Raw genomic sequence first — 11201 nt, forward strand, 5'->3', positions numbered from 1 at the left:
TTTACAAGAATCTGTAACCAATAAATCCCACTAGGTATTTTAACAACCCTGTACATTCAGTTTAGTAAATAATACTGTTAATTTAGACTTTATTGTGACATTTTTATCATGCAAAAAATAGGATGGTATCAGGTTCACAACAACTAAAACTGGCTTTCATGAATATTTTGCAATCCTATATTTACCAAAGGTCAATGATTAGCAATAACAAAATCACACATTAATCTCTGAATTTACAGTAAATGTAACTTTCTTTTCAAAATTTCAAAATTAAAGAAAAATAAAATTGAATTGCAAGTACAATCTCAACTTAAAAAAAACATAGTTATATTTCAGGAACTCAGAATGGCATGAAGACCTCTGAATCTAGTCACCAAATATCTATTATCAACTTTAAAGCAACTTAAAAATGATTTTTTTGTAGCATTCACAAATAGTCAAATTAATAAATTAAAATTGACAAGGATTCATTCATACTTTCTTTCAACAAAAACATTTTACTTTTAGTAATGTCTGACATCTTGAGAAATAAAACGCAATGTCACATGAAATGAGTTACATGACGCCAAATGTCCTCAACTGAAAATTTATTATATAGTTCTGGAAGAAAACAAAGTCACATTGTATTACACTAAAAGTACAATGATTGGATTTTGGTTCTATTTTAACAAAATACAACACAGATATGAAATCAGCCTTACTTACAATAATGCTACAATTTCTCCTCTTTCCAGATCAAAATGTCTGACTTTCCATTTGTTCAGGAACACATAATCTGTCTTTCTATCTGGATTTAATGTTGGCTACAAGTATTTTGCATATATGATTAAAACATACTCAAACCAAATTATAACAGTTGTAACCAGATTAACAAATTATATAGCCAATCCAGATCCTTAAAGAAATCCAATTATATATATTAGAGGGGGGGGGGGCAAGGGGTTTAACTGTTATGCTGTTATGGGGCAATTTAATTCTTTGTTATCTGTTATTTTGAAAATATATTTGCTGTTAGCTGTTATTGTCTTATTCTTTGTTAGCTGTTATTGGGCTTTTAGTTTTTTTGTTATCTGTTATTGTGATTATGTATTTGTTGTTAACTGTTATTGAAAATTGGAATGTTAGCATTTTTTTTGACAGTCAATATTCGGTATAAATTGAAGATCATTGGCCATTGGGGTCTACCACTACTAATATGTTTGTCCCGTATTCAGAGAAGGATTCCATTAACATATACCCATCACAGAAGTGAGGTCCAGGACAATTCAAGTATATCTTATGATTATCCTTTGTAATAAATTCCATTTTTTTTTATGAATGTGTATTTAGAATTATCTTAATTTTTTGTATGAGAATAATGTTCCTTGTTTTCCGTACGAACATATTAAATTAAAACAATTCTTAATATGACAAAAAGGAAAACATATGGCCAGGAATATCTGACAAGGATCTCAATAAATTAAGGACTAGGTCCTAACAACCACTTAACCTTTTATATAATATGGTACAGAGACTCAGCTCTGTAATTCTTTTCAAAGCAGAACCAAATGCATTGTACAATGAAAGTTCCAACCATGTACTTGGGTCCGAAGCTGCACATAACTCATTACAAACAAAGATTTATTTCGTTTCAAGCCATTGTTTCCCTACTAAACTATGTATTCTACTTACTAGTACACTTGGTACAATCAAAAACCTCAGCTGATAAAAAATTGTTCAAATAAGGCCTTTGAAAATAGTGGAATAAATTGCTTTTAGAGTGTCAAAATTCGTTCGAAGTACTTGATAAATTGCATGCTTATAATTGGTGCTTTTGATTTTTCTTCCCTACATACCACTTTGCCTCTTGGTTTTATTAAGAAAAATTCACACACTTCATTAAATGGTCATTTAGAATATTCAAACTCTTTTAGGTCACTTTTTTGATTAGCAACAAAGGGAGCTTCAGTCAATATATATAAACAATACACCAACGTTTCATGAGAACTGCTGAAAACATTTTTGTGTTAATGTCTGAAAACTGGAAAATCACCCCTTTTTAATTAATAAAACCCGTTAACTCGGAAACGTAAAATCTAAAATTTATAAAAATTGAAAGTTACCTCATGTTAATAGATATAAACAATTCACCAAAATTCCTTGCTTTGTGAAAGCATTTTTGAGATATTATCAGAAAACTGAAATAAAACAACAATTTTATTGCATAAAAACCCATTACCCAGAAACTTAAACCTAAAATTTATAAAAAACAAAGGGAGCTCACGTCAATAGATATAAACAATTTCCCAAAGTTTAATGCAAATGGTTAAAGAGTTTTTTAGTTAATGTCCGACATGTTGACAACAGACGGACAACAGTATACCATAATACGTTCCGTAAACGAGCGTATAAAAAATATTATAATATATTGAGTAGTAATTTAAACACATTCTAGATAAATAAATTAATACTAAAAACATAGTCATAAAAAATGGAATGCATTACAAAGGATTATATCCGTTATAAGAAATACTGATTTGTCAAAGACCGAATTATTTTAATATTTCATTTACTGTTATCTGTTTTTGTCCATTTTAATTCCTTGTTATCTGTTATGAGCCAAATCAATTTGCTGTTTTGCTGTTATTGGGACCCCCCTTGCCCCCCCTCATATTACCCTCATTAACATGGGTTTTTTTAAAAATATAAAATCCAACAAAATGATAAATCCCCTCCTGCTTTTAAGTTAAACATTATGTTCTATTCAAAGTGAAAACACATGGTCTTTTTGTTTGTTTCATCCTGTAGAATGTACAAGTCTTTTTGTTTGTTTCATCCTGTAGAATGTACAAGTCTTTTTGTTTGTTTCATCCTGTAGAATGTACAAGTCTTTTTGTTTGTTTCATCCTGTAGAATGTACAAGTCTTTTTGTTTGTTTCATTCTGTAGAATGTACAAGTCTTTTTGTTTGTTTCATCCTGTAGAATGTACAAGTCTTTTTGTTTGTTTCATCCTGTAGAATGTACAAGTCTTTTTGTTCGTTTCATTCTGTAGAATGTATAAGTAGTTTTAGGTATTATCTCTGATCAATGCTGATATTTAGTATTACTATACATCTCCTTTTGTTCATGTACACGTCCTTTATAATTAATATATATTTTGACTGTTATTTAATATATATATTCACACTCCACTGTCTACAGAACAGGGTAAAGCTATTTCAATATACATGAATACGAAACCAGTTTTGTTTATTAACTAGAGGCTCTAAAGAGCCTGTGTCACTCACCTTGGTTTATGTGCATAACAAAGGACACAGATGGATTTATGACAAAATTGTGTTTTAAAAATATATAAATTTTAAGAATAATTATAAAATACAGAAATTACAAATTATTTAACAGAAAACAATTTGTGTTTATCTTTTAAAACAAAAAAGTTTTGTCTTTCTTTCGAAAACGAAAATATGGCCACAAATCTGAATTTTGAGCAAATATACAAAAGTTCGACCTCATTTTACTCAAAAAGTAGCACATGAAGGTATATTTTTTATTACATATTTGATTAAATCAGGTAAAAAATAGTCTATATGGAAATTTTTATCATAATGTAAATACGAGGTCAAAACTGTATTGTATGCCCTTAAGGGGTCAACTGACCATTTTGGTCATGTTTGACTTATTTGTAGATCTAACTTTGCTGAATATTATTGATGTTTCCAGTTTATCTCTATCTATAATAATATTCAAGATAAAAAACGAAAAAGGCAAAATTTTCTTAAAATTACCAATTTAGGGGGCAGCAAGCCAACAACGGGTTCTCCTATTCATCTGAAAATTTAAGGGTAGATAGATCTTGATCAGATAAACAATTCCCCCCCCCCCCCATGTCAGATTTGCTCTAAATGCTTTGGTTACAGAGATATAAGCCAAAATCTTCATTTTACCCCTATGTTCTATGTTAAGCCATGGCGGACATGTTGGTTGGCTGGCCAGTCACCGGACACATTTTTAAACTAGATACCCCAATGATGATTGTGGCCAAGTTTGGTTTAATTTGGCCCAGTAGTTTCAGAGGAGAAGAATTTTTAAGTTAACGACGCCGGACGACGACGGACGCCAAGTGATGAGAAAAGCTCACTTGGCCCTTTGGGCAAGGTGTGCTAAAAATGAGGAAAATCTATGGTAAAGTCAGCTAAAACAAACTGATTCACCTGACTTTGTTGATTTCTATGAATTTATTAGAAATATATGTTTAACCCCCTCCCTCCATAATTTATGTGACAGTGCTGGTTCCAAGTCTCTAATTCAGTGGCTGTCGTTGTTTACTGTAGAATATTTCTTTTTCAGTTCTAACACAAATCAGGACAATTGTTTTTGCATTTCAAGTTTTTTTTCATTACCTACCTGCATAGAAACACCCATAACTTGAGCAATATATCCAACAGTATCTAAGAAAGTTACAGCAACTGGTAACCCTACTGCTGCAGACAAGGCAGAGGATGCTAATGCTTTGTACAAGGCCATCTTTTAACCAAATTCCATTTTCAATTGAACACAAATGGCACAAGTTCCTATCAAATAGATAAATAAGAAACTGTTGACAAATAAAACTGAATATCAAAAACCATTGGCTCATCACCATGTGTTGTTCTCTTAAATCTAACCTAAAAAACTAAAACATTAACATTGTAAACTATGCAAAAGTTCCAAGTCAATGTACCATGATGAGAGGGTTGTGGCCATATTGTCTCCATGTAAATGAGATCAGCAAATGCTAATACAACTGCCTACCAAATATTATAGACTATAAACCATTAGTAGTCTCATACTAAACTGACTTATTATATATAATTATCACAAACTTACAAAAAGTTTCAAAGTCAATTTTGACCAATGCAGGCATGGCAGGGGTTTCAATATTATAAATGTACTATCAACTAAACACTGTGTTGTACTATGCAGATACATTTTGCTCAATATTGAGGGCAGTAGGTTATCGTTCACATCTTTAATTTGCCTTTAAGTCTTTAAGGATACTGCTGTATTCAAAATGTCAATCATACCACACCTGTTTATGTATATAATTCTATATTTTTGTTCTAAACATTGCTGGTCATGCTTAATTACTGACCACTTTCTTTTCTACATTGGTAGAGGTGTACTGCTATCTTCTGTTTAGTCTGGGACTAATAAAATGGAGGGACTTGAAACTTCTAAAATATTCAAAAATAACTTGATTTTTCAGTGTCCTGGTGTTGATTATTTTCCTCTTGGTTTTCAAGAGAAGACAAAAGGTACAATTATTTGTATGTCAAGAATTATTATGGAGTTTTCGGATGTATTAAAGAAAAGAAAAAGAGATGTAAATAAAATTGTATATAAATAAAAGAATGCAAACTGAATCTATTTTGCTGGTAAAATTAGTGCCATATTGATTTATTATTAATCAATAATTGAGTTACATCTATATGGGATTACCTGTACTAAAACAATAAGCAAAATTACAATCAACTTGTTGACAGAGTCTGTGGTCTAAACTCATAAAGATTAATAAAATTTATATTCATGTTTATTCCTTTTTAACATTACATGTTAATTGCATTTTACAATACAGGAAATGGAATTGATTTTAATGAAGAATAAGAATTATATCATTAACTAATATACTTAAGTTATTTGATAAACATGCATTTTTCAATGCTCATTTTTGGGCCCCATAAAGTATAAAACAAAATTTCTAACTTCTTCTTCTTCTTCTCTCCGTATGAGCTTCCTTTATAAGGAACACCAAGGATTATCTCCAACTAAAAGTATTATTTACACATTAAAATATATATATGTTATATATATTTTAAAAGTTAATATCCACCAGTATAATACACAGTAAAAAAAGAAAAACTCTTCTATTTACACATAAAATCCGAGTGTCTTTTATAAACGTTAAAACACAACTTATACGGAATAAAAACTGTTTGTTTAACAAACAATTATTAATACATTCTATGAAAAGTGCTCTTTCTACCCAAAAAGAGTATTTAATGATAAATTACCAGAAAAAAAAAAGAAAATTAAAAAAAAAATGCAAAATTTAAAAAAAAATGAAAAATTCAACAACTTTATGACACAAGAAGTCCCTGGTCATTAACAGTATTTAGCAAATATATCAAAAATGACAGTGAAGTTAAAAAAAGATTTTAATGTTTGGTGTAGTGATGTAAGACAATTTTTCATGGCAAGTGCAAATAAAGATAAAATGTGTAGGTATTCAAAAACAAATTTTCACTTCGTTAGACCAAGTATAGTGCTTTATACCAAGGGTTTGTATATAGTATACTATAGTAGCCTAAATAATTATGATGTCTTGAGATGCTATTATACATTTTTGCTTTGACACCTTACAGGGATGTGAGGTGTCGAAACAAAAAGGTATAATATAGTATCTCTAAGTGTCAAAATTATTTGAAGGCTATGATCACTGTGTATCATCGCCACCGGAAATTGGGTACTAGCGAAGCAGAGAGTAATAGAAAAAAAGGAAACAAGTAAAGAATTCATTCAATTTAAAGTATTTCCACTCATTGGATGAGGGTGCGGCTTAAGAAATGATTTTCTGATATATAAATCTTTAAATTATTAGGGCAAGTTTTGGAGTATAACACAAAATCTTATCTTAATTTTGTACTTATCGGCCTAATAATTTTAAGAATTATATATCAGAAAATTATTTTCTTAAGTGGCACCCTCATCCAATGAGGGAAAATGCTTTAAATTGAATGAATTCTTATCTTGTTTACTTTTTTTTCTATTTCTCTCCGCTTCGTAAGTACCCAATTTCCGGTGGCGATGATACACAGTGATGATAGTTGCTTAGAATTTAGTTTTCATTAGGTTTTCGTGATATTCAAACTTATTCTCATCTCACTTATAAAATCGTTGATATGTCTCTGGTGTCTTTAATAGTCCAAATAATTATGATGTATGGCAAGGCTATTTTAATTTTTTTCTGGGACGACGCCTTCCTACAACGACATCCCAGAAAAAAAAACTAGAGGCTCTCAAGAGCCTGTGTCGCTCACCTGTTACTGTATTTACTGATGTCGGCCATCTTGGTTGGAAGGCGGGGTCATTTGACACTTTTTTTAAATAGATACCCTAGTAATGATTGTGGCCAAGTTTGGTTAAATTTGGCCCATAGTTTTAGAAAAGAAGATTTTTGTACAAGTTACACTTATTTGACTTATTTGTAGGTCTTACTTTGCTGAACATTATTGCTGTTACAGTTTATCTCTATCTAGATAATAACCAAAAACTGCAAAATTTCCTTAAAATTACCAATTCAGGGGCAGCAACCCAACAGCAGGTTGTCTGATTCGTCTGAAAATTTCATGTGACAGACGCCAGACGCCAAGTGATGAGAAAAGCTCACTTGACCTTTCAGATCAGATGAGCTAAAAAATAGCCTTGCCAGACGTCATAATTATTTGGATTAGTGTCCTTAAGTGTGTCAAAAATATTAAAAATAAAAAATAATGTTGCTACTTCCGGTCAACGAATGAAGTCAGGTTTCTAATAGGAGCCGAAAAAAATAACTTTAAATTGTATCCTATAAAATATGGGGATCATCTAAAATAGTGAAATTAGTTAGATATATGACTAGACTTTTGTTCAAAATTGTGATTGAACTTTTGTGAATTACGATGGTATTGGATTGAGAAGGATTGAATAGTACATGTTTAATATAGAAAGTTTAATATGTGCCAATATTAAACTTTCAAGTGTTATTCGGTCATTACAAGTGTTATTCGGATATTAACAGTGTTATTCGGTCATTTGAGGTACCGCATTAAAGTAGTGGTTCAACGACAAGAGGGCATTCTTTGAAGTTAGTCAAGAACAGGTGTAGGCTGGATGTTAGAAAGTATTATTTTACCAACAGAGTAGTGGAAGTCTGAAATAGTTTTCCCGAGACAATTGTAACTGCCAAAAATGTTAAAACATTCGAATGAAGACTAGATAAATATACACCTTATCGCTATTTGTCCGCCATTACTTGATATCATATAGGTTCACGTAAAATTTCGACGTCATAAAACCAAATATCTGACACCACAATGGAAAAGTGATTGTTACATATATGCGTCAACAGTTCAAGCGGTCGGGTCAGCCGGGATTAGCAATAAGGTGTATTGGAAAGAACATCCTATGATTTATGACTACACAGTAGATTACAACTTCACAATTGGAGATAGCACAGTAATCAACAGTGATAGTGACAGTGAAATAGAGCCAAATATAGAGGAGGAAGCTGATCTCCTGCGTTTGGATACACTTAGGTAGACCATAGATGTAATACCCATAGATAAAGCTCGCCAAAAGTTCCCCACTTTTCTCTATTGTTAGATACAAAGAACCATGACCAAATTGACTGTCTTGATGTTTTATGAGTGTTGTACTCAATCAAGTAACTCTAGCCATATCTCTTATCTGTTGATCTCATTGACCAGTACAGCATAATACATTTTCTTAAATGTCTTCTCGAGTTATGTCCCTTCTGTTGTTAATATATATGTCTATTTTTAGCGCACTGGACAGATAAACAGAATGGTAAAAAATAGATGAAATCGATCAAAAATTGCGCATTTTACGTGGGAAATATTGAACTAAATTCAAAAATGTATTTTTTAGGCTTGTGTCTTTATATTTCATTAAAACTGTGTTCCTAGCTGTTAGTTCCTGAAAATGGGAATAGCACCTTTTGAGCTTCTAAAATACACCTTTTGTTTGATATGCTTCATTAAGGTGTCGAACTGTGTCGAATTTGGGAAAAATTGGATTATTTATACAATTATAAAAAATAAATAAGAAAGTACATTATTTTCCTTTTTTCATCAGTTTTTTTTAGTTAAGAGAAATTGTCTTTTTTAACTTATTTTTATATTTTTTAGAATAAGTTATAGTTACTAAATCATAGATGACTTTATATATTTTATGGCTAATTACAAAAATTATAAAAATTTCATTCAAGTGGTTTATGAAATATGTATTTATAATTACTGTAACATTGTAAAGAGTTTTAAGTTTAGTGAAATAACAAAACATACAAGACATGGAAAACAATTTTTGGAGCATACATATTTTCAACTTGTTTAATGCTTTCTAACAATTATATTTTCAATAAACTTGTTTATAAATAATAGTAAGCATTGTTAATTATAAGATAGAGTTAAATTGATATAAAATTATCAGGACCAAAACAGAAGTTCTGTCTAGAAAAGAAAAATATTCACATTTATTAGTTTCTTTTCAAAAATAATTTGTATTATTGTTTTATAAATAAATTTGGTGTATTTACTGTCTTCTGATTGGTTAAAATTATTAGTTTTATTTTCAATGTTGTCAATTTTTATGGTGACACGCCCACTCTAACGTTGTGTATTCATACGCCAACATGTGTGTACGTTGTTATTGTTAATATAAATAATATAAAAAGTTCTTTGAGCCTTATTTTTGATGAAAATTTATTTATAATGAATGGCAATAATTTATTTTGATTTTATTGAACCATAAAACTAATTTTTGACTCTTCACATGTTACATTGTAAACTTAAATATTATCCTTAGAATATAAGTTCCCAAGGGACAATACATTAAGTAAAAACTATCCCTACAGATGAAATATTAGTAAATAATGGATATTTTTTACCTTTTAAAGTTGTCCCACTCCAAAAAAGATTATCCGCTACGAAGGATAAAATCAATGTAGATATAATATCCTAAGGATAAAAGTGAGTAGTAAAATAATTTCCCATGGGATAATATTACCAAGAAATTTATCATTTCTAGGGATAATATTTCTACAAAATTATATCCATTAGGGATAATATTTCAGTAAAATTATATCCGATGGGATACAATGTCATGTAAATACTATCCTACTGCATCTTGATCAATGAAGTGTTTTAACAAATGGCACATTGCTTTAAAGAAACAAGTAAAATGATAATAGATAATCATTTGTGTCAAGATGGATGGAGAGGAGTATAACGTTTTGTACAAATATCTGCTGAATAAAGAATACCCCAAAAACAGCTCTTTAAATGAGAAACAAGCATTACGAAAACGTGCCCAAAGCTTCTTAATTAAAAAAAATAAGCTGTACTACAGAATTAATGAAGGTAAGTTTTATATTTGTATTTGTATAATCATCAATAATTAACAGTGTTTGTTTTGAAATATGTTTTGAATTAAATAAAAGAGATTTTAAACCCAAAAATAATCAAATATCGATCATGGATCAGAAGATGTAGATAAAATAGAACTATCCCATAAATAATATCCACAGGTTATAATACATGTAGTATACAGATATTCCCAAAATTTCCTACTAAGGACTGTTTTTAATTTTTTCGTAAAATAATCCGGGAGATAAAATGTCTTTGAATATTTTATCCTCTAGGATAGAAAATTGCAACATTTTATATCCCACAACACTAAAATAATATCCATCATTGTGGATATTTTTTTAGTGTTGGGGATATAATTTGTGGCAATTTTCTATCCTAGAGGATAAAATATTCAAAGACATTTTATCTCCCGGATCATTTTACAGGGGGGATCAAATTAATTGTTACAACATAATCCGCTTCGCGGATTATTCAATGTGAGGAGTAAAAAATTAGTTTTATGGTTCAATAAATTCAAAATAAATAATAGCCATTCATTAAATCTAAACAAATATTATTTTTTATAATCAAGTCAATATAAAATATATATTTTGATTTTGTTTCTTTCTGATTTTTAGCATGTTTAACTGCTAAGTAACTTTTAATTGTCAGTTTTTTTTTGTCTTGATTGTCAATCTGCATCTCAATGACCAACTGGTTCATGTCATTATCAGATAAGTGTGAAAGCCATTACAATGCACATAGAACCTTTGAAGTCAGGGTTGAGCTTTATCTATGGGTAGACTTGGGTAGGTAGGTAGAATAAAATTATGGTTTCAATTTGTCAGTGTTTTTCATGTATTTTGTGGATGACATTCTTTTTCAAATCTTTATAAATGCAGGTCAATGCATCTAAAATTAGTATGTTTAATTTTTGCACCTTTCTGTTTATCAAGGTAAAGCAATGACCCTGCAGTTTACAATATTTGGATCTTTTCAGCAAGGGTCAAACACCTACAAAATTAAACGTCTTCAAAGTGTTTGATATTCGCATCGCC

At 30.1% G+C, this 11201-nt stretch overlaps 1 protein-coding gene across 1 annotated transcript in view; it reads right to left on the minus strand.

Moving 5' to 3' along the window:
- The window catches only part of LOC143075937 (mitochondrial inner membrane protease subunit 2-like), a 60087-nt gene extending 48889 nt beyond the window's left edge, over nucleotides 1-11198 (minus strand). Inside the window, exons 1-3 of the mRNA XM_076251541.1 lie at nucleotides 11084-11198; nucleotides 4385-4551; nucleotides 706-803 (exon numbers count right to left, since the gene is read on the minus strand). Coding sequence (XP_076107656.1) covers nucleotides 706-803; nucleotides 4385-4504 — 218 coding nt within the window. The 5' untranslated portion in view covers nucleotides 4505-4551; nucleotides 11084-11198. The remainder of the gene's footprint in view (nucleotides 1-705; nucleotides 804-4384; nucleotides 4552-11083) is intronic.
- Nucleotides 11199-11201: the final 3 nt, after the last annotated feature.

The sequence above is a fragment of the Mytilus galloprovincialis genome, chromosome 1, assembly GCF_965363235.1.
Source record: "Mytilus galloprovincialis chromosome 1, xbMytGall1.hap1.1, whole genome shotgun sequence".
In the NCBI taxonomy this organism is placed as follows: Eukaryota; Metazoa; Mollusca; class Bivalvia; order Mytilida; family Mytilidae; genus Mytilus; species Mytilus galloprovincialis.